General features: G+C 35.0%; 2 protein-coding genes across 10 annotated transcripts in view; one reads left to right on the plus strand and one right to left on the minus strand.

The window, feature by feature from the left end:
* Positions 1 to 13,626, plus strand: part of PIP5K59B (Phosphatidylinositol 4-phosphate 5-kinase 59B) — a 75,625-nt gene extending 61,999 nt beyond the window's left edge. For 3 of the 7 annotated variants that reach the window (XM_089094687.1, XM_089094692.1, XM_089094689.1), the window contains 4 exons: positions 702 to 909; positions 2,745 to 2,890; positions 10,224 to 10,300; positions 12,704 to 13,625. In XM_089094687.1, the coding sequence (XP_088950813.1) occupies positions 702 to 909; positions 2,745 to 2,890; positions 10,224 to 10,300; positions 12,704 to 12,715 (443 nt within the window). In that variant the 3' untranslated portion in view covers positions 12,716 to 13,625. Of the gene's footprint in view, positions 1 to 701; positions 910 to 2,744; positions 2,891 to 10,223; positions 10,301 to 12,703 lie in introns of all 7 variants that reach the window. The other 4 variants (XM_089094688.1, XM_089094690.1, XM_089094693.1 and 1 more) reach the window with 4 other exon arrangements.
* Positions 813 to 21,584, minus strand: part of LOC148948788 (uncharacterized) — a 42,128-nt gene continuing 21,356 nt past the window's right edge. The window contains exon 5 of one of the 3 annotated variants that reach the window (XM_089094696.1): positions 813 to 941. The gene's annotated coding sequence lies outside the window, so the exon portion shown is untranslated. Of the gene's footprint in view, positions 942 to 20,767; positions 21,457 to 21,584 lie in introns of those variants that run through there. The other 2 variants (XM_089094695.1, XM_089094694.1) reach the window with 2 other exon arrangements.

Genomic DNA, 21,584 nt, shown 5'->3' on the forward strand with positions numbered 1-21,584 from the left:
TTTTATTTTTCAGAAATTGATGGCTTCCTCTAGATATGTGCTCAATGTTATATTATGTTTCATTTTGGTATACAGCTTTGAATTACCTGTCCAAATCGATGTGTTGTTATTTAAACCTTACTTAAGGATAAATGAGACAAAATAATTTTTCTCTTGGAATACATGAGGCCAATGTATCTGTTGCTGAGAAACGACCCTTTGTTATTTTTCCCCCGAGTTTTTTTTTCCAGCAATTGATGGATTCTGCTTGTTAGTCGCTTAATGTTTAATCGTGTTTCATTTCGGTAGCAGAAACTAACAGCTTCAATGAAATTAGCCGTCTAAATCGATTTTAGTATTATTAAACCTTGGTAGAGGATAAGTGAGACAAAATAATTTTTCCTCTTGGAATACTTAAGGCCAATGTATCCTGTTGTTGAGAAACGACCCGGATAAGTAATTTTAATCACCATAATACTGTTTCCTTGACACTTGAAATGAACATTTCGCCTTAGTAAATGCAATTGAAAACGTTTTACATAAATATACTTCAGTAAAGTGCTTGCCAGAATCAGGACATTTTTTTTTATTTTTAATCTCGTTTAGCTATTGTAGCTAAATTTCAAGCATAAGCATTGAAACAATTAAAAGGAACTATGATTTACTATGGAGTACAATTGAAAAAGTATTCAGAATTTGCCTTGACATTGCTTTTTATTTAGAGAGTTTCAAGACAACACGATTTCTGCATATAGATGGCATTCCTAGTAGTTCCTCGACACCACCTCCCGGTTTTGAAGAAGCTCTGGACTCAAAAGAATCTCCTGTCACAACGACTGATGCTGTCATTTATAATTCTTATCATAGAAGAACCGTTATGAACTCTGTTGCCGGAAGTCCTGGCTCCTCTGTTAATTCTGACGGTCCAAGGTATGATCACTGTATTATTTGCTTTTGTGAATCTGCGAAGAGAAATTAATTATTTTACAGTTAGCTCAGCATCTAAAATGAATAGTATCTGGGAGGAAACGTAAAAGCTTAGGAAGGAAAAATGTATGAAATGGTTCTTTTGCTATGGAACAGTTCATTTTTGAGTCTTAGAGTAATATGTGTTGTGGTTTTAGCTCATACTATTTTTAAAGGCAATATATTACAAATATTGACTTGATTTTTTACAATACAGAACAAACAACGTACGCTGCAAAAATTGTGTTTATGATTATTAAACAATTAACTTTTTGAAGCTGGATCACAGATATACATTGATGTATATGCACCCCAGATATACATGCACCCCAAAGATTGAGTGCAATAGGATGGTAAGGTGGAGCTGAAATAAAAAAAGAAGAAGGGTGATAAATGAAAGATAATCTGGTTTCTATCTTGTGCAAGACTGGCCATAAAATAAAACTAATAGATACCTATAATACTTAAACGGATCCCGCTTCATAAGATGCTCATTTTCGGTTTTTTTTTTTTTTTTTTTTTTTTTTTTTTTTTTTTTTTACTTATATAGATCTAGCTTTTTTTAAGAGAAATATTTTTGTTTTCTTACTACAGGAGACACATGAGAGATATTGGTTAGTATTATCATGTGCCTTTGCTTTTAGAAAGATGAGAAGGACTGTTCCACCTAAGAATAAAAAATTCATTGAATATATAATAAAGTAACTACAAATTCTTTTTAATTGCAAAAAAAGTAATTTTGTATGGTCTTTCCTACACCCTACATAGTTTTCTATCTATTGGGCCATTTAATGAAACTGAAATTGTAGCCCTGGCTCCCTGGTCCTTAAGTAGTCACTACACTAGCCTATGGAATATTCTTTCTCGAAGAAAGAAAAGGCACCACATAAATTTTCTTGGGGTTGAGTGAATTTTCTTGGGTTTTGAGTGAAACGACGGTAAATCTTTTTTTTTTTTTTTATTAGAACCATTTTGATATCTTGCTTTTGCAAACTATCCGTTTCATTAACCAATTACTATTTAAAAGCATTATCGTGATTAGTCTAAAGGGGGGGGGGGGCAGCTTAAGAAACGCCCTGTATGCAATATAGTGTCCAAACCTGCGCTCCAATTTAAATGACTTAAAAAAAAAAAAAAAAAAAAAAAATCAGATCGTTTTGTCTTTTTCGTTATTAATTTTCCGCCAAAGAATTATTTATGGACCTTGTGCGGTATCATCTAGAGATTTTCAAACTTTTTGGAGCCCCAGGGGTCTTTAAAATATATCAAAGAAATAAGCTAGTTTTTGTGAAATCATTTTACTTTTTTGGCCAAAACTATTGACAAGACAACTAGGCAGACTTTACATAGCCTCTTCTTTTGACCTATTATTGCTATGAAGGTCCGAGTTTCTTAGTTGTCAAGTTTCTGGTCTTTTATATTGTTCTTGTTTATCTTATCCTTCCAGTTAGTGCTATAAAGATATTCCTAGTCGAAAATTACTGATCTATGTATTACCAAATCAGTCCAGGGACATGCGCTATCAAGAAACGCGTTTGAGGGACATTTTTACATCTAATATTGTCACTTGACAAAAATAAATCTGTCAGTTTGTTACTTCTGGTTCGTCAATTTTGTTGTCTCTACCATGACACTAAAACATTATGTTAATCATTTTGTTGTCATTTTGTTGTCTATTATGCTAATCATTTTCTTATTCAGACGTATAAATTGGTTTACTTTGAATTCATAAAATTGGAGGAAAACCTTTTATATTGTTTTGCCGTATAGCTACGATTTTGTAGTTTTGTTGTTTACAGGGTTCGTGAATTGAGTGACATTCAGGAGCGTTGGGCTGGCAAATCTTCATCAGTAGGCAGCGATTTCCCACATTTTATCTCGCCGACTCCAACATGGACTGAAGGTACACCATCTTACACAGAATCTTCGAGTTCTGAAATCTCAGGTAGAACCCCTTTCCCCTCCCCCACAATTTATTTTTAATTTTTATATTGTTTCGGCTGTTTAGTTTTGCTATGTGGCCCATCTTTAATTTTTAATTGACGTTTTTGTTTTGTTTTTCTTTATTGTCAAGTAAAAACATAAAAAACTAAGATATGTCTGGTGAAAACATTAAAGCACCAATGATAGTGAAAATAAAACCTGATTGTTTGAATTAGTTAAGTGAAACATATATAACTATACATATATTAAAAAGTTAGAAAAAATTGGAAATTCATTTATTAATGAAACTGACAAACTACACGACAAAAAAAAGAAGAAGGAAAAAAAGGAATATGAGACTAAATAGAAGGTAGACATTCTCACGATATTTTCAAACAGAAAATAATTTTTAGCAAAGCATTTTGTTTGTCTCCCAATTGATTGCATTATCATTTGGTATTCCCTGTGTTTCATCAGGTGCATTAACTCCCTGAGCTACTGTGTCCAAGAGCTCTAGCTCCTGCCTTGCAACAATAGGTTGGGATCGAGTATAGATGGCAGCAGTGGATCACGTTCGCTATGAATGACCTCTACATGCACTTAGGTAGTTTCGTAGTAGTGGGTGCAAATTAAAAAAGGAAAAAAAATATGGGTTAAAAATCAGCCAAAAAATAAGCTAAAAATATTTGACGCCAAACAGCTTAAGAAGATGTCCCTTTCTTTTGAAGGAATAATTGTCTTTGGGAATCAAGAGACGGTTAATATTTGAAATTTTACGTCAAAAAGCGATGCCAAACTTAACTTATTATTTTTTATTATTTATTTTCACGCTTCAAGGTGGTAACACTGTCGAAAATGTTATACTCTTCTAAAACCTTTGTAATCTTGAAGCAACCGAAAGAAAAGTCTTAACAAATTACGCCTTTCAGTCATGAATAGACCTAAGATGGGTTTATGGGGCTAAAAATGCTCTGATATTGATGTCCTTGGTACCTTAATATTTTTAAGATTATATTTTACAATAATTGCTTTGGTTTGCTATTGTCTGCGTGCTACTTTGAACAAACACCAAGTAACTGCTTTTAATGATAAGGTACACGCATCTCCATTTTCTTATTGCGCATGCCGTTTTCTGCTTTTTTCACGTTGAAAAAGAAATCAAAGTCTAGGTATGGTAGAGCTGTCGACAGGAAAATTTTAATTCCCTTTGCGGCTTTCGTTGCGAATTGAAGTTTTTGAATACGTAATTTGACAAAGCATATTAGCAACCGATTCTTCGGGTAAAATTTAATTAGACCTTTTCGACAAATAAAGCGATAAAGATTGAAAGTCACATATATTTTTAAGAAGTATCAATTACCTCTTTCCAGAGATGGATACTATCAGAGTATTGGCGCTCCCAGGTATTAAAAGGATGCATATTATTGATATTATTGAAATCACTATTCGTGTTTCGTAGGCTTTTTCTGTGAAATAGTATAAAGAATGAAAAACAAATCTCATTTTAATACCGTTTTATCTGTTTCATATCCTCGTTGTCACGGCTAAAGGTTGTATCCACACTTCTGAGATAATTTCCTAGAATCGTTTGCTAAGGTGTTCTCATAAAGAGGGTCTACAGCCGTGACTCCCAAACTGGGACATAGGCCCCACCATTGGGGCATGCCAATATTTTCGTGGGTCATGTGTAGGACGTGTACCTATCGACTGACCTTAATCTAGAGCCTTAATTTTTGGGAGAAAAATATTTTTCATGTGAATGACGTTACATTTGTATGCATTTAAAGACCAAAAAAGATACATGGTAGTATTGTAATGACGTCATGCATTGTATAAAAGGTGTTGTATACAGATAAAAATTTAACTAATTAGCATTTTGTACGAAAAAGGAATTAGCATAAAACATGCCTAGAGGACGACTAGAAAAAGATACCAAGTTAATGGCGATTTGAACTTCCTTCAGCTGAATACGCAGGAAATTTGAGCAACAAAATTTAAATATCCCGAGGAGGCATCATAATTTTAGAAATGTATAGGTGGGACATGGCCCAAAATCGGCTGGGAACCACGGGTCTACAGGTTAATGCACATTCAATCATACTTTGATCTCCCTAATCTGTATTGTCCGGCTGACCCTTGTTTTGATTAAATTAAAAAAAAAAAAAAAGTTTTTTTTAAACTGAAAGTAAGGAGCAACAGTAAAACTCAAAACGAACATAAATTATTTCGTATACGAAGGGTTGCCCCCTCCCCAATACTTTGCTCTATACGCTAAAGCTGTTAGCACTTTTAAAAATGCTTCTAATTAAGCGGCCCATGTGTTTCAGTAGCCGTTCTTAAAAAAATACTGGCAAACTTTAGCGTAAAGAACAAGGTATTGAGGAGAGGACTACCCTTTATATACGGAATAATTTCTGGTCGTTGTTAGTTTTAATGTTGTTCCTTACTTTCGGTTAAAAAAAAACTTGTTATTTTTATCTAATTTCTGTTCGTTTTTCAAATAATGCAGGTAAATCTGGCTCACCCTTCATGAAATGCACCCCCCCCCACCCTCACGAAAAACTCCTCCGTAAAAATGTCATCAAAAGTAAAGCACACCCCCCCCCCCTTCAAGTTCCATCCAGACATTTCCATCTTTGCTGAAAATCCCACCTCCCCGTAAGATATCTTGCGGACGATTCAGCCTGAAAAATTATCCTTGGCATTCTTTCATTTGAAAAAGACTTTTATCTCTAATCGGTTTCTCGGTCACTCCGAAAATGCTCCCTTCTGGGAATTTTTGTTTCTGGAAATCAAAACTTGCGGAAAATAGCCCCCGGATATATCCTCCGGAACATCTCAACATGTAAAATTGAGTTGGCAAAGATAACGTAAGACAATTAAAGAGAATTTCGTGTAGGAATTCTGTCAAATTTTCCCGGTTTCCCTGGAAAATTCACCCCCTCCCCGGAAATTCCCTCCCCAAGGAAGATTATCTCAGTGGAAATCCACCCAAAGCACAAAATCCCCCCAAACTATATCTGTATACTTCCCATCTATCTGTATACTTCCCAATAACAAATACTATACGTAAACAATGGGCAAATTTCATAACTTACAGGCCTCTCCCCACGGACTGTGGGGGGGTCATTTTACCCCTAAAGACATAGTTATTTGATCTTTCAACTATACTGAACAAAATGGCTATCTCAAAATTTTGATCAGATAACTTTGGGAAACAAATGGATGTGGGGAGGGGGCCGTTTGTCCTCCAACCTTTTTTGTCACTTAAAAAAGGCACTAGAACTTTTAATTTCCGTTTGAATGCGCCCTCTCCCGATCTTTTACGACTATTTTTTCAATACGATCACCCCTGGCAAAAATAAATTAAAATAAACACTCAACCATGATCTGTCTTCTAGCAAAAATAGCAAAATTCCACATTTTTGTATATAGGAGCTTGAAACTTCTACAGTAGGGTTGTCTGGTATGCTGAATCTGATGGTGAGATTTTCATCAAGATATTCTTGAATAATAAGGGGTGTTTCTACATGGGCGCCCATATAAAGGGGGAGGGGGTTCTAGCCCCCTCCCCCCTGGCTGAATGATGCTGCCTTATATTTTTATATTTTAGTTTTGAGATTTCTATTATACAAAATTGTAAGTGCCGATTAGATCAGGTAAGCCCCCCCCCCTAGAATTCAGCTTATGGGGCCATGTGTTTCCCCCCTATTTCAAAAATCAGGCGTATTTTTTCAGGCTCGTAATTTTGATGGGTAACACTGCCCTTGATGAATCTTATATATTTAGAATCAGCATAATAAGCTGATTCTTTTTATGTTTCTCTTGATATTTTGGTCAGTATTGAGCCGAGTCGTTCCTTACTTACAGTTCGTTACCGCGAACTGTTTGAAATTAGATTAGCAAGCGCTTTTCGGCAATTATCTCAGTAGTTTGAAAATGTCGGATATGACCCTTAGGCATGGCAGCGACGATGAATGTCATTTCTTTTTTTGAAACATCTGAAAGTGAACTAGCCAAACATGAAAAAAAGGTAGGACGCAGTTCTTTAGGTAGTGAATTTCCCTGGTCTTATAAAGTGCCCTTATGCATGAGCTATAAGGTGTCCTCAGAGTGACTAATAAAAAAAAAACTAAAGACAATACAAACATAAAGAAAAATTAAGAGAAAACGGAAGAAAAACAAGACCTAAAGAGAATAAAACGAACATAAGATGTGCATCAGTAAGAATATAGCATTAGTGGTATACCAATAATGTATTAGTCGTGCGCTAATATCGCCGTGTTAGTTTTCGCCAAAGAACTTACAAATTTTTAAATAAATGTTTCTTGATTTTTTTTTAATAATTGTTAAAATTTCAAATTCAATTTTTTTGCTGAATTGGAATATTAATTTTTGTTTCGCATCTAGAAAGTTCGATCTTAGAATAGTTGCTCATGCAGGCGGAATATTTGTAACATTTCTTAGTTTGAACCGAAGGGGTTTAAGCCTCTTTTATTACCTCTTTTTCTTAAGCTTCTGTGATGCTAAATTTTTCTCTGTTGTATAAATTTAGTCGTTCTTTATAGCATTTAATGAAGTATCCTTGTAAACAATTGATAATAGTGGTTGAATAAAATTTGAATAGGGGTTGAACGCCGGATTCATGCCCGGCAGGTTGACGACGGAGCAAATTTTAACTATGCGCCAGTTGATCGAGAAGACGCGAGAGTTCCACCGAAAAGCGTACATCGCATTCGTGGTCTTTTAGGCTGCCTTCGATTCTGTTGATCGCCGAGAACTACAGGCCTATCCCAGAAGTGGGGCTTTATTTTTAATAAGCTGTATGACGATACCGAAAGCTGTATTTAAGTCAATGAAAGACGCAGTACCACATCCTCGGTTAAGATTGGTGTCTGAAAAGGTTGCTCCGCCTCTCCCGAGCTCTTCGACTGCGTCATAGACCATGTTATGACCAGCAAGACGAATCGCCTTCAGTTCGGAGACCGGCTGTTCTCTGATGCTGACTTCTTCGACGACATAGCGCTAGTTGCGGACACCGTTGAAAAGGTCACCAAAGCTCTCCAGGTGCTATCAGAAGAAGCCTTAAAAGTTGGACTGAAGATCAACTTGCAGAACTCCAAAATTATGCTCCCTGAGCCCCCAACGTTCCGTTCTACCGTAAAGGAAGTCAACATCGGAAGCAACCGAGTAGATGTGATTGAAGACTTCACTTACCTGGGATCTATTCTGTCGAGGGTTGGCTTGATCACAAAAGAGCTTACATCTCGAAAAGCCAAAGCGTTGGCACTTGTTGAGAGGCTGAACAGCATCTGGCGAAAGCCAAACATAAGCCGCTCTACCAAAATGCGCATTTACAATGCGCCAGTCAGCACCGTGCTGCTGTGTGGAGAGGAGGCATGGCCCGCTGTAAAATCTATCCTCAGCGCCGTTGATGTTGTACAGACGAAACATCTCCGAAGAATTTGAGGGACGTCACTGGACTGACTTCGTTAGCAACCAGACCCTCCTGTCACGTACGGCACAAACTCCTTTCTCGACGCAGCTCGCCCAGCGTACTGTTCGGTGGTACGGCCAACTCCCTCGCATGTTAGGTGACGCCCCAGCATGTGTCGCATTCCACTTCAACCCCACCATAAACGGATGGAAGCGACCCAGAGGACGCCCCCCCCACTAGGCGAAAAGATAAGGCTGATGAATTCTTCGCCCAAGCCCACATCCCAGTGGAAGAAGCTTCAAATCTGACAAGCAATAAGTCAACCTGCAGTTGCTTCGTCTCATCGTTCTCTACGCTAAACCCTCGGTAGGAGCCTTAAGTAAGTCAAGTCCGTTGAATAAAATTTTGATATATTCAATAATAGAACAAAGTTTTACACAAATAATGTTACAAGTTGCCACGATGAAAGTCAACTGATAAAGGTGGTAATAATTGTATTCTGATTTGAACTAACTGACAAGGAAGACCATATGGTGTGTCTTAGTAAGAACCATGAAAAACGTAACACGAGTCAGCCTTAAACATTCAATTGATGCTTATTTTTTTTTTTTTTTTTTTTTTAACTTCGTTTACCTTGTTTTGACTTTAGTTAATATAATGTTCTATATTTTCTAGGTACTTCTTTTAGCTTGTTATCTTTTTTTTTTTTTTTTTATTTATTTGTTAGATTCATATAACTTTTTTTTTATTTAACGTTTATGGTTTACTTTTTTTGGCCTTGAGCAAAACAATTTAAAAAGCTGAAACAATTAGAAAGAAAGAAAAACATACAGTTAAATTGTAAAAACCAGGACATCCAAATTCCTTTATGGTCTCTTGACTTGAAGAAAACCAATCTAAAGCATATGAGAATTTCTAATCTTCGAAATACATTTCAAAATATACTAAAGCTCTTATATCTGACATGGTTTACCTTTGTACCGTAGATCTCCATAAGGTGAACTTGATGCTACTTTACCCCTATGCCATTTTAATATCAGTCATTTTAAAAACAAGGTCACTTTGAAATTTTGGTATCACTGTTTTGTACTATACGCCGCTTAGAATCCAGATTGAATAACTCCATAAGGCAAGGCATGGACAAAAATTCAAAAATACAATATCAAGAATCATGCATTAAATTAATATATGTTATCAGTGGTATTATGGTTTAAATTAGGAACTTGCTTGGCATATCGAATTGCTATTCCGTCTCCGAAAATTGAATTGTGTCCGAAGATATATTTTCAAAGTTAAATATTCAGTGAAAAGCTAAAAATATAGAAAATTTGTCTCCTTGTCAGATTTCCCAATGAGGACCCTTTCTTAAATTTCAAGTTAAGCGATTAAATAATTCACACATGTTTTAGAGGGTTTTTCAATTTTATATCGTTTGAGGAAAACACAAAATATATCTAGCCTTTTAATTGGCCGATTTTTTCTGGATCTACCCGTTAGTATATTTCAGCATTCACCTGGTAGGAGGGATAAAATTCTTGAAGAACCTATTTTTATATCTTTTTGAAATAACTGTTTCAAATTTATCCATATTTATATAAATACTAGACGACAGAGGGGCATTACCCCCTGTCTAGTCTTATTTGCCAATATATTTGTCTTAAAAAAAAATATATGTTCAATGTTCTCGATGTACATGTGCGCCACTAGAAGACCCATTGTTTTTGGTTCACTCTTTTTGCGTGAAGAATGATACCTTATAAGTTATTGTTGAATATTGCGTTAAATCAACCAAAATGTGAAATTTTAAATATATCTTTGTTTTTTATTTTGGACATGGAAAAAACTGAATTTGATCCTTGTAGTTAATTGGTCCCCAGCTTTTGTTGCTTAATTGCTTCTTTCTTTTGTGTTTTAATAGCTTTATCTACGTCAGTGCGTTCTGGACAAAGATTTCAACATGTCATTGTTTCGAAGGAATCACAATCAATTGAGCTGGTAAGTTCTATACTAGCATTTATATGGGATTCGCTTCCAGTTTCAGTGGAGTGAAACAAATTAAAGGAAATTGACAAGGCTATATTTTGCTTTCGAGAAATTCCAGTCCTAAAAGTTTTTGCGTCGTATTTTGTTAACTGCAAAAAAAAAATCTTCAGTTTAATTTTTTATTCCGTAAGAAATTTCTTGGTTCACACCAACTTTCCATTTATAATTAAAATGAAACGAAAATTCAATAAAAGGTGAGAATTCAGTCAAGACAGTGAAAATTTAGAAAAAAATAATATGTGCATATACTAACAAAGGAGCATACCAATGAGTCCTTAATAAAATATTTGATCTTCACACCTGGAAGCCTTTATCACTTGAAAAAAAAAACAGAAAAGGAAAAAACTTACTTAAACAATTAACAAATACTAGAAAATAACAGAAGGATATGTGCTCCCAGAGTATTCTAATTCTTCTGTTGCAAGTATAATTTTTGTTATTTTTCGGAAGGATTGATAAGCAAAAAAAATATGTATAAACTGTTTACTAACAGTACTCCAAACATTATACATCTGTATTTGATAATGAAAGTTTATTCTAGCCACTCTTCTATTTTGTCCCACTTAAACTTATTTAACTAGAATTTTTGTAATTTATTTCATGTCCTCTTTATATGAGTTGTTTGTTGTTTGCTTTTCTTTTCTCTGCTTTTTGTCCTTTCTATTCTTTTTCTACTGATTGCTATTGTTGTAATTTCGAGTTTAAAACAGACAAAAACCTATTTGCTTCTTTTGTTTGGGATTTTATTTTTTAAACTTAAGACCACAAGTTTGCCATAATTGGGATTCAGCATTATTAGTCTCCCAAATTACGTTTTTGAAATTTGTTTCGCCTTTTTTTTTACATCGAAAAATATTTCAGAAATTCGTTCGAAAATCTAGAAAATATAAAAAATTTATTTGTTAAAGTATTAAGTGTTTAAGTTGATATTAGCCTCTGAAAAATATTCTACGTTAATCAATATAATAATACTGGTTCCGTGAATGAATGGATCAGAAACTGATGAATTTAATGAAGTAAATACCTTGTACTTACTGTATTGTACTTACTGTACTTACTAGTAAGTACCTTACTTACTGTGCTTACTAGTAAGTACCTTACTAGTTTTCTCAAAATATCTTATTTAATTCCAAAGCAACAGTAAGCCCAATTCACTTGGCTTTTGCTTTGTTTGTTCTTCTCAGCCTTTGTATGTTATTTATTATGCTTCTTGTTTACAAATTGTACTTAACAATTGTTAATTGTTGCAAAAATTTGTAGCTCAAGTAAGGAATTCAATTTTAGTCATTTAAAAAAATAAAAACGAATATATGTCTGTGTGTCTTGTATGATATACTGCACTGTTCATCCGTTCGCCAAGAAACTTTGATAAGTTGTTTAATACACTTTTACGAAGGTTTTAGGTACAATTCTCCCTCCCCTCCCCCAGGATTCTTTTAAGCTTTTCGTTTACTTTTCACGCTGACTGAAATTAGAGACCCTTTAACCGAGTTACTTGACATGTCCTTTTCTTCACATTTTCTGGATACTAATTATCCAACAGCACTCGATGGATAATTAATAATCCTAACCTAATTTTTCAAAGACTTCTAGATTTGAAAATATACTCCTTATATTACAAATTGAAAAAAAAATTCAAAGGGGTGAATTTTCAGTGGGGGGGGGATACGCCGAAGCCCGAACACAGTAGGGTTTAATCAATGGTGAAGAAATAAAATTATAGTGTTTCATCCAAATACTTTTGTTTCAGCTAAACCAACCAAAGATTGATGCAACAGTTCACGTTGCTAAAGCAGCATAATTTTTTATGTAGCATAGACATGATTTTAGTTTTTGTGTCCTCGAATTTCCTGTCTTTGAGATCCCAGCAACTCGTGACGGGTAAGATGGTTTAGTTATAAGAACCTTTATCCCGAAAACTATCTTTCTGGGCTTAATTCACTATTGCTCAAATTTCCATGCGTGCTTATTAATTATTTAGCCATTATTGGACTCCTCCCTTTTGTGTTTTTCTAGATTGTTCATTGGTATGAACCTATTCAACTCCACACTAATTTCTTATTCTTTTTATATTTCTGGAAAATAAGCTTAAATGTTCTAGATTGTGTTTCCTGAACCTTATATCTTAATGACTGAAGAGCATAACAAATTAGCCCCATGGGAAAAACTGAATACTCGAAAAAAAAAATCCATAAAACAGATGGGTAGTAGCCCTGTTCTTCAATTTTGATCAAGACGGAAAAAAGATCAATGGTTCGTCCCATCCTCTTCCCTCTTCACCCCCTCCCCACACACACACACACAAAAGGTTAACTTCAACAAATGTAATTTTTAATTTGATTCTTTTTATTTCAGACAAAATTGTGACTGACGTTTGAAGGTGAAGGATTAAGTATGCATCATTTATGGTATTATCAAACTAACAACTTGGTACTGTTGAAGCCTTCAAAGCCTTTTTTGCTGTTAGATTATCGTATTTTTATTTTCTTGTTGTTCGATGTAAGGTGGCAAAATTTACTGCTTCTTTGAATGCGATGTTATATTTAGAAGTTGAATTTCCCTTTATAAATGCGTTGCTTGAGTACCAATCAAGGATTTCGACCTAGTCAATCTGTAATGTAAATACTATGTGCTTAGATACATTAAACAGATGGGTTGATTTTGAGCTCTGGCTAACTGTTGAATAGTCTGGTATATTGTCATCACCTGGTTGAGATATAAGATAGAGGCGAGATTCAATTATATATATTTTTACTATTATTCTGACTTTCGGGTTAAACATTTGTGTTTAAATGATCAGTGAAATTATCAGTATGATTATATGTGTAGACTGGGGAATGTGTATGATTATTTTATTTAGAACAAAACTAGCTTTTGGTATGCAGGGCTTCTATTATAAAGACCATGCCTCCACCCCATCATAAGAAACGAAATAAGTGTAAAATAGGAACATTGAGAGAAAGCCCCTTCTGTACTCTGGGCCCTCCCTAGTCTGTACACATAATCGTGCTGAAAATGTCACTGATCACTTAGACACAAATGTTTAATCCGAAGGGCAGCATCATAGTAGATATATATATTATTGTGGAATATCGCCTCTATCTTATATCTCAACCAGGTGATGATAGAATACCAAACTCTTTAACACCATACTATTTAACTGACATGGTGCACCTGACGACGATAATTTCTAATTGTTAACAGAGGTGCCATTTCAGTTTTTCCTGAAGGGGAACAAGCCACATGATTTATTTGAGGTGGGGGAGGGGGGGCAGGATTGCGGAATGAAACCTATATATATATATATATATCATATATATATATATATATATATATATATATATATATATATATATATATATATATATATATATATATACATATATCATGAATTTAAGAATTTTGGTTCGTATAGTCCCCACGACCCTCCATTAAATGGTACTAATGGTCGGCCTGCCGGTTTGTGCCTTTCCAGGAATACTTTCAAACGAGATTTTAGACTTTGCATTCTGTTTAATTTTTCTTAATATTGTTCGATTTTCTTCCCTTTCCAGATGGAAAAATGCTTCCTTTTTCCAGAGGGAAAAAGGAAGCATTTGGCACGTTAGGTATAATTTATGCTATACTTGCTATTGGAATTCTTGGTTTTATCTTTCCTGAGAAATCAATGGTGATATTTCGCTTTCTTTAGTGTGTAAAGTTAATACCAAGGCTTTAGTTATACAAAGTTTTACTTCAATTTTATTTCGTTTTTTGTCATATATTTCCTCGAGCTGTGCATAGATTTGCAAAAATTATCTCAATTTTTTGCCAGGAGTTTATTTTTCCATTTTTTTAATACCAATGTACGAAAGATATAAGTGAACAACGACCGATTGCATCATCTAATTATACATGAAAGTTGAATAGGCGATTTCTGATAGCATTCCTGCAATGAATTGGATATTTTAGATTTATACAACTTTTTTCAGTGGTAACATGAAGTTACAGCTAATCTATCAATAAGTGTTTTTTTTTTTCAACTAAAAACTATGGTGAAAGTTGAGATTATTTTGAATTTCAGGGTAGTTTCTGATTTCGAAATTATATTAAATTACTTATTAATTCAAAAGCTATGTGGTTTCCACACCCTTGAGAGATGTTGAAAACGGTCGCCTATTTTTTTACTTCTGTTCCTTTATTTTAATTGTCTACTTAACATATATAAACATGTCTGTCACTTATTTGTTTGTATCTCATTAGTTTTTCTTCTTTGTTTATACTTGTCGAGTAGATTCACTAAGAATCGTAGTTTTGGTTCTGAAACTGTTTGGTTGCGTTATAGAAGCACCTACCATAGGTGTACAAAGGCCAATCCTTATATAGTGAGGGGGGGCGTGTGGCACTCGTCTTTTAATGTGACACAAACTAAAAATCTTAGTACATGGAGGTATTACTGTTTCGGGTACATAATACTAAATCGAACATGCGAGAACGCACTTGCTGCCTTTGAATCACTTTTCGTGATTCACTTTGAATCACTTTCTACCTGTGAATCACTTTGTGCATCTCTTTTTAAGGGAGCTAAAATCGATCATTTTCATATTTATCTATTTAGGGATAACTAATTTACTTAAACAGTAAATTATATTATTAGTAGAATTTACTTAAACTAATTTGTTTAAACAGTGACCAATAAAGACAACTCAAGAACTACAAAGGGTAGAACAAAATTTTAACTTTTCGATGAGTTTGCAAAAATTCGTGTTTATCTCTCCTCCTTGTAGCTGGTAACAAGGCGAGAAGATAAAACAAATCACATCATTAAGAGTCAGATTTCAGAATTTCAGAATAAAATCATACCATTAAGAGTCAGAATTCAGATTTCTGCTATTTCTCAGAAGTGTTAAATATTCCATGTCAAATCTTCCAGGAAAATTAAATTGCATTATATTTTCTTCTGTGCCCTCTCCCAGTTATTTAGATTATTTGTAAAAAAAAAAAGAATCCCAAAATAAAATGGAAACTCTTTATACCTGTCTTTTTGGATCGAATGTTTCATCTTAGACAATTTTGTTTTCCGGAAAATTATCCTAGAAATTACAGCACATACTTTCACTATAAACAGCAGCTAAGAATGCCCAGTTAGACCTGACTTTCATTGCCCATCTTGGCTGGATGATCAGCAGTGGACTTGCCCATATTACTCCAGAAGTAAAGAATCAAAGATACGTTTGTCTTTTTCTTGTGTCAATTTTAGAAGCATAATTGGTATACTGAAATAAGGCCATTATTTTGTGACTCTGGATGACCGATCGCTTCATCCAACAGCGCTAAAAACGATTTTATCTATGATTATCGAGTATAGTAGAATACTGTTTTCTCTGGATAAACTTCTCGTGCTCTAAGGAGGGCCATTTCAAGTTTTCTGCTTTATAGCAAAAATTAATTTTAATTTGAATTTCAATCATCCCAGTCTGTAAAAGATTGGACATAGCTGTCGCAATCCTACCAAGATATAAATGTCATTTTCCCAACTTTAGAGAGGAACGAGGAAGTGAAATTAAGTTTCCATAGATGTCACAGTAAAAAAAAAAATTGATGGTTTCATGCAAAACTTATTCTCGACAAAGAATAATTTACAGCTTCTTTTTTAGGGTATCCGAATGGGAAAGGGACACTGAAGTGGGGTTTTTCATTAACTTCTAATTTGCCAAGACAGTAACCTTTTTTTAAAGAGTAATATCGGTGATGTCTTTTGCACATTTTCTAATGTACTTTCTTATTTTTCCTCTTTAAATCTTTCATTCGCAGGATCAATTTTCATTCTAAGCCATTCACAAGTTTCTTAGCAATTGTAGGAAAAGCATGATTGAATAATGATGCAAGTTTGCTTTAGCTAATTTTATTGCTATAAGCCTAGTCCTAGAGATTGTTAATATAATTTTTGTAACCCCATAGACTGATTTATTTTTTTTTTTGTAACAAAGACCTTTAAACTCTTTGAAGCTATTCATTGCAATCGGAAACTTGTATAAAGCTGTTGGGGCGGTGAACACTGTTGAACATTAAATTGCGTCTCGATTCTAGTGTATGAAATTTCACTGTTGATCATATTTTACCGGCGCTTTATCATAACTGTTGTATAGTTATTTTTCATGTTACATTGTATGTCATCTAATTTCTATAAGAGGCTCTACTACTATTGAATACAATAGTATTCAAAATTAGCTTGCAGGAGGTTCCTTAGAACGCAAAATTATTTGCTTTAATAACTCAGTGCCAAAATGCAGTTTGGCTCTAACATTTTTGTGAAGCTTTCTTGAAGCTCCACACTGATGACAAAAGTACACTTTATAGTACACTTTCTGTAGCTTATGCGTGGCAAATAGTTGATATTCGTAGTTCTAAAATCGACAAAAAAAGTAACATTATCTCCCATGAATAATGATAAACCAATGTAAATAAAAAAGATGAAAAAATATTGGTGCACATAAGTGAGATTTCTTATTATTTGTTGATGCAGAAGAGATTTTGTTAATAAAGATGAATAGAAACTAATGGTCATCTTTATGTTGAGATTATCCTTTATTATTTACCACTACATTTTAAAAAGCAATGAAATATAACTTTTAAGTATTCCTGCTGCAATGCACTCTAGCATTAAGATAATTCCTTCAAAGCCGGGTTTATTTGTATTCAGAAAATTTTTCTCCGGTAATAAAACCTGCTTGTTGTGTGTGTATGTTTATCTTCTTTTTTTGCAACAATGAAAGGTGTTTACTAATTCTAATTGTATTGTCTTTGTTTTCTAGTTATGTGGAACTGAGTGAAACAATTTTTTTTAAGCATCTGTTGTAGCTTCTTTCGATCTTCTTTTTTCGAATTAAACGTTAATTATGTCGAATTTCTCACGAGGTTGCATATTATTTTGAAAATGTCATAGAAAGCTAAGCGTTTATGTCATAGTCATAAACGTCATAGTCATAAACGCCATAAGTTAATGTCATAGAAAGCTAAGCGTTAAGTTGTCAGAAAATTATTAAGAAAAGTAGGTTAGATATCTGAACAAATAATTTGTTATGAAATGGTACTTAGTGCTTTTTATTTTACCGACAACCATCATAGAAGAAAAATTTAGGCCTCACAATTACTAAGTTGGGAAAAGGGGAGACGTTTCTTATGGGGAAATCCTGAAATATTATTTTATTAGCCAAAAAGGGGTGCGTTGCGGGTCTTTTGGCTAGCAATCACCCAGCTTCTTGTCACTCCCTCCAACTGCTTGGGCCTTTGGTCCTGGCACCCATGTTACGGTGACACAACGTATCCTTTATTGGGGTGATGGTCGAGCCTTCGGCCCTTGCACACATGCCATTTTCTTTCAGATTAAATTCTGCTTTTAAACTTTATGGTCGTAGCATTTTTTTTCTCAAACTCGGAGTTACTACTCTTTCAGTCGGTTTTCGTTCGTATCTTCTGAACTATTTAACGAAAAATTTCTTTTCAATTACAAAAGTTATTAAAAGCCGTAAAAATTAACTTTCATTAATCACTTTTCAACAAATCTGTGATTTTCAAAAACATTCGTCACAGTTCTAATGAAACCTACTGCATAATGAAGCAAAGCTTTGCTAAGTAGGAAAGCTTCAGGTATCTGGCTATGAAGTTATATAAAGTTTATAGACATAGCCAATTGGTATATTGGATAGTTGACATGGAAGACATATTCTGGCCTGAAGTTCTGAAATCTATAAAGTGGTATAGCTCTCCTCTCATAGACTTCTTCTATAATTATTCTTAAGTAAAACAGACTAGCCTATTATTGTTCGTAGAGCTGACAAAAAGTAAGTTAGAGGGTAATATACTCCCAGTAATTTGTTTATTACAATCCATCCAAGATTTTCAACCTTTGTTTGCCTTATAAAGTTTTTTATATTAAATTATCATAAACCACGACAAAATTTAATTTTATAGGAAGCATACAAAGTACAGACATGCAATTTAAGGTTGTGACCTTGCCGAACTGATCATTACGGATCCTGAAATTTTAAGACTATACTTGGTGGGTAAGATGGATGGCGTGCATGTGTACATATGAAGAGACAGTCGTTTTCGTTTGCTGTTTTGAATAAATAAAGACCAAAGAGCGTTTAAAAACAAAGCGAAACTGAAGACAATCTTACTCTGTATTTCATTGCGAAATGAACAAGAAAGTTCAATTTTGGCTAAATTACTGTCGCTTTTAAAGCTTCATCCCTGATCGCACTCATAATGAGATTTATATAACGGATGGGGAGGGAAAGCTGATCGTCTGGAAAGGGGGAACTAATAAAAACGGACTTTCTTGTTTTCTCAATTTTTTTGTTTTTATGACTGGCTATAAAAACTTTGATTAATAACTGATTTTATTGTATTGGCTTTATTGTTTTAAATTATGCTCCTGGCCTCCCCCAGGCCACTCAGCGTGTCCCCAGGTGGCGATAGGGGAACGCCCTACAGATATGTAGGGTACCTTCATAGGAGGCAGGGACCAAGGGGGAACCTTGTCCCTGGGGGTCCATAATAGAAACTGGGCATCCTCACCCAGGGTCATAAATACAGTCGAAGGAGGAAAAAGGCCCCTCAAATGTACACTCAATAGGGTCCACAAGTCCCATGAGTTACAAACCTTCTCCCAGTAGTGGGTTAAATTGCATGGTGATGCACAACACCATCGCGGGAGGATCCTGTATATGAGGACAACTGCGGCAGGGCGTAAGATCCAGGTCTATGGACAACGGCCTCTGCAAAGGGGTGCGTCGACCCTTTTGGGGTACCTGCAAGACTGGGGAACTTGCGGTCAACTCTGTTCCCACTTGAGGAGTGGCGCCCCTCGAGGAAATTATAGCCTAGTAAATGACGCAGCATTCACACGGGGTTCTGATTAATGGACAATTTTTCTGGACTTAGTATGTTTTGACGGGCGTCTTCGGGCTGAAAAACCTCTTCCTAGCTAATTATATCTACTATGGGCTGCCTCCCCGTAGTAGCATAATATTTGTAGGCATGGATATATAATGAGTCGGATGTAATAGGCTTGAGATTGTCTACTCTTGTCTACTCCTGCAGGATTTCGACTCTTATTGATAGAAGAGTATCACCAAGTGCTGAAAACCATGTTGTGACCAAGATGGGCTCAGGATTGCACAAAGCCTCCATTCATGGAGGTCCCAGGGACCTCCATGGATAGCAAGAAGTCCCAGGGACTTCTTGCTATCCGGTTCTAAGCCGGCTTTAAGCACTTTGGTGTAGACTTGAGAAGATATGTGATGTTCGTCCTGCACTGGTATCCGGGATAATTGCTTTTCCTGAGGCCAAAATAATTTCAGTGATTTAAAGAACATGAAAATTGGAACTTGGAATGTTACGACGTTAAAAAATTACTATCGTATCGACATTTTGACTGACGAATTCAGACGATTCGAACTGGACTTATTAGGAGTTTCATAGACTCATTTCCCAGGGGTAGGAAGCATGAAATTAGGTGATAAAGAATTTGTTTGCTCGGGCAGGAAGGACGGGGTACATAGACTGGGAGTAGGGTTCATGATGAATAAGTAAGATGCTAAGTCTTGTTTAGGCTGGGAAGGTATTAATAATAGAATACTAATTGCTCATTTTATGACTAAAAAGTTCAGCCCCCCCCCCCCGATTGCCGGGATTTAAGGCTAATTATCATTGCTAGCGTCTGACCAGGGGCGTCCTGAGGATCATTTTATTGGGGGAGAATCTTCGTAAATTTTACCGAATTGCTACCTGATTTATACCAAATTTTCTGCAGAAATCAAGAATTTTGCTTAATTTCGGCCGATTTTGCAAAATTTCTGCCAAAATTTTCGCCTTCAGCGAAAATTTTACCGAATGCCAAAAAAGTTGGGGAGGGGGCGGCGAACACTAAAATAATTTTTGAAAACTCTGGGGATGTTGAGGTTTGCTTTACGAGTTGGGGTCAATCCGTAATACCTTCGAGATGTGTGCACCCCTTTTAAGGGGAAACTAATGTTGATGAGCCTATCAGGGTTATATCTAGATTTTTTTTTTGGTGGGGTGGGATTTATAAAAGATTTTTTTTTAGGGAGGGGGATTAAAGAAAACAAACTTTAAAAAATCCATCAAAATCTGTTTATATTCATTTCTTACCTTTTTACAAATCAGACAAACCTTTGGTGTTTTTGCGTGGGGATCAGACATAAAGTGTAAACTTTTCAACCGTGTTTATAGCAGAGTGAGAAACCACTGATTTTATTTTCTCAGAAAGGTAATTTTGCGTACAAACCATTCAGATTTTTGCATATACAGAAAACAAACTTTAAAAAACCCATCAAAAATCTGTTTATATTCATTTTGTTAGCTTTTTACAAATCGGAAAAACGTGTCGGGGGGGGGGGAGGGGCTCAGAAATTAAAGCATAAAATATTCAGCCGTTTTGATCACAGAGCGAGAAATTCGCAATTTTATTTTCTAAAAAGTAAATTTCCATTCCAACCATTAAGACTTTTACCAATTGAGGAGCACAAAATTTTGATCCTTTCTTCAGCCAAAAGAAATCTCGAAACGTAAGATGTTTCTTTTTCTTTTTATGTCCAAATTTAAAGGCAAACAATATATCTTAAAAAAACGAACATATCAAACGCAAACCTACAAGAATTTAAACACTAGCTTAACAAATAAATAATTTTGATATCGAAAAACTCAACTTAGAGGTCTGAATATAGAGTAGTTGAATTGCCCTATCGCCGGAGGTTTGTACTCGGAGGTTTAAAAGAGGTGCCATCTTTTTTTAATATTTTATCTATTCTCGCGCCAGCGTATGGCCCTTCTTTTCGGTATTTCATACCTCATGCAAATTGTGAGGTACAATTTGGTTGTTTGCGAATTTGCACAGTTACTTTTTCAAATGGGGCCGAGTCAGAATCTAAGGTAGTTGAATTTTTCCATCGTCGGAGGTTTGATCTTGTAGCTTCAAAATTTGCAATCCGTTCATATTTCTCCACTCATCTTTTCACATTTCCACTTGCTGACATGTTTCCTAGATTGTAAAATTTGCTGTAACTCTAATCGCAACAAAGTAAAGATGTCAACTCCTTTTGCTGAAACAAACAGTTATTTCACAATTAAAAATATCTTTCAAAAGCCAATTGTTTCTTAGGAGGCGTCTGGTAAACAACTGGCAACCAAGTGATGGTGTTGTCCAATATTTATACTGGTTGTCGGAAAC

This window comes from Artemia sp. Qi Xiang Cuo, chromosome 9 (assembly GCF_049724085.1).
Source record: "Artemia sp. Qi Xiang Cuo chromosome 9, ASM4972408v1, whole genome shotgun sequence".
NCBI lineage: Eukaryota > Metazoa > Arthropoda > Branchiopoda > Anostraca > Artemiidae > Artemia > Artemia sp. Qi Xiang Cuo.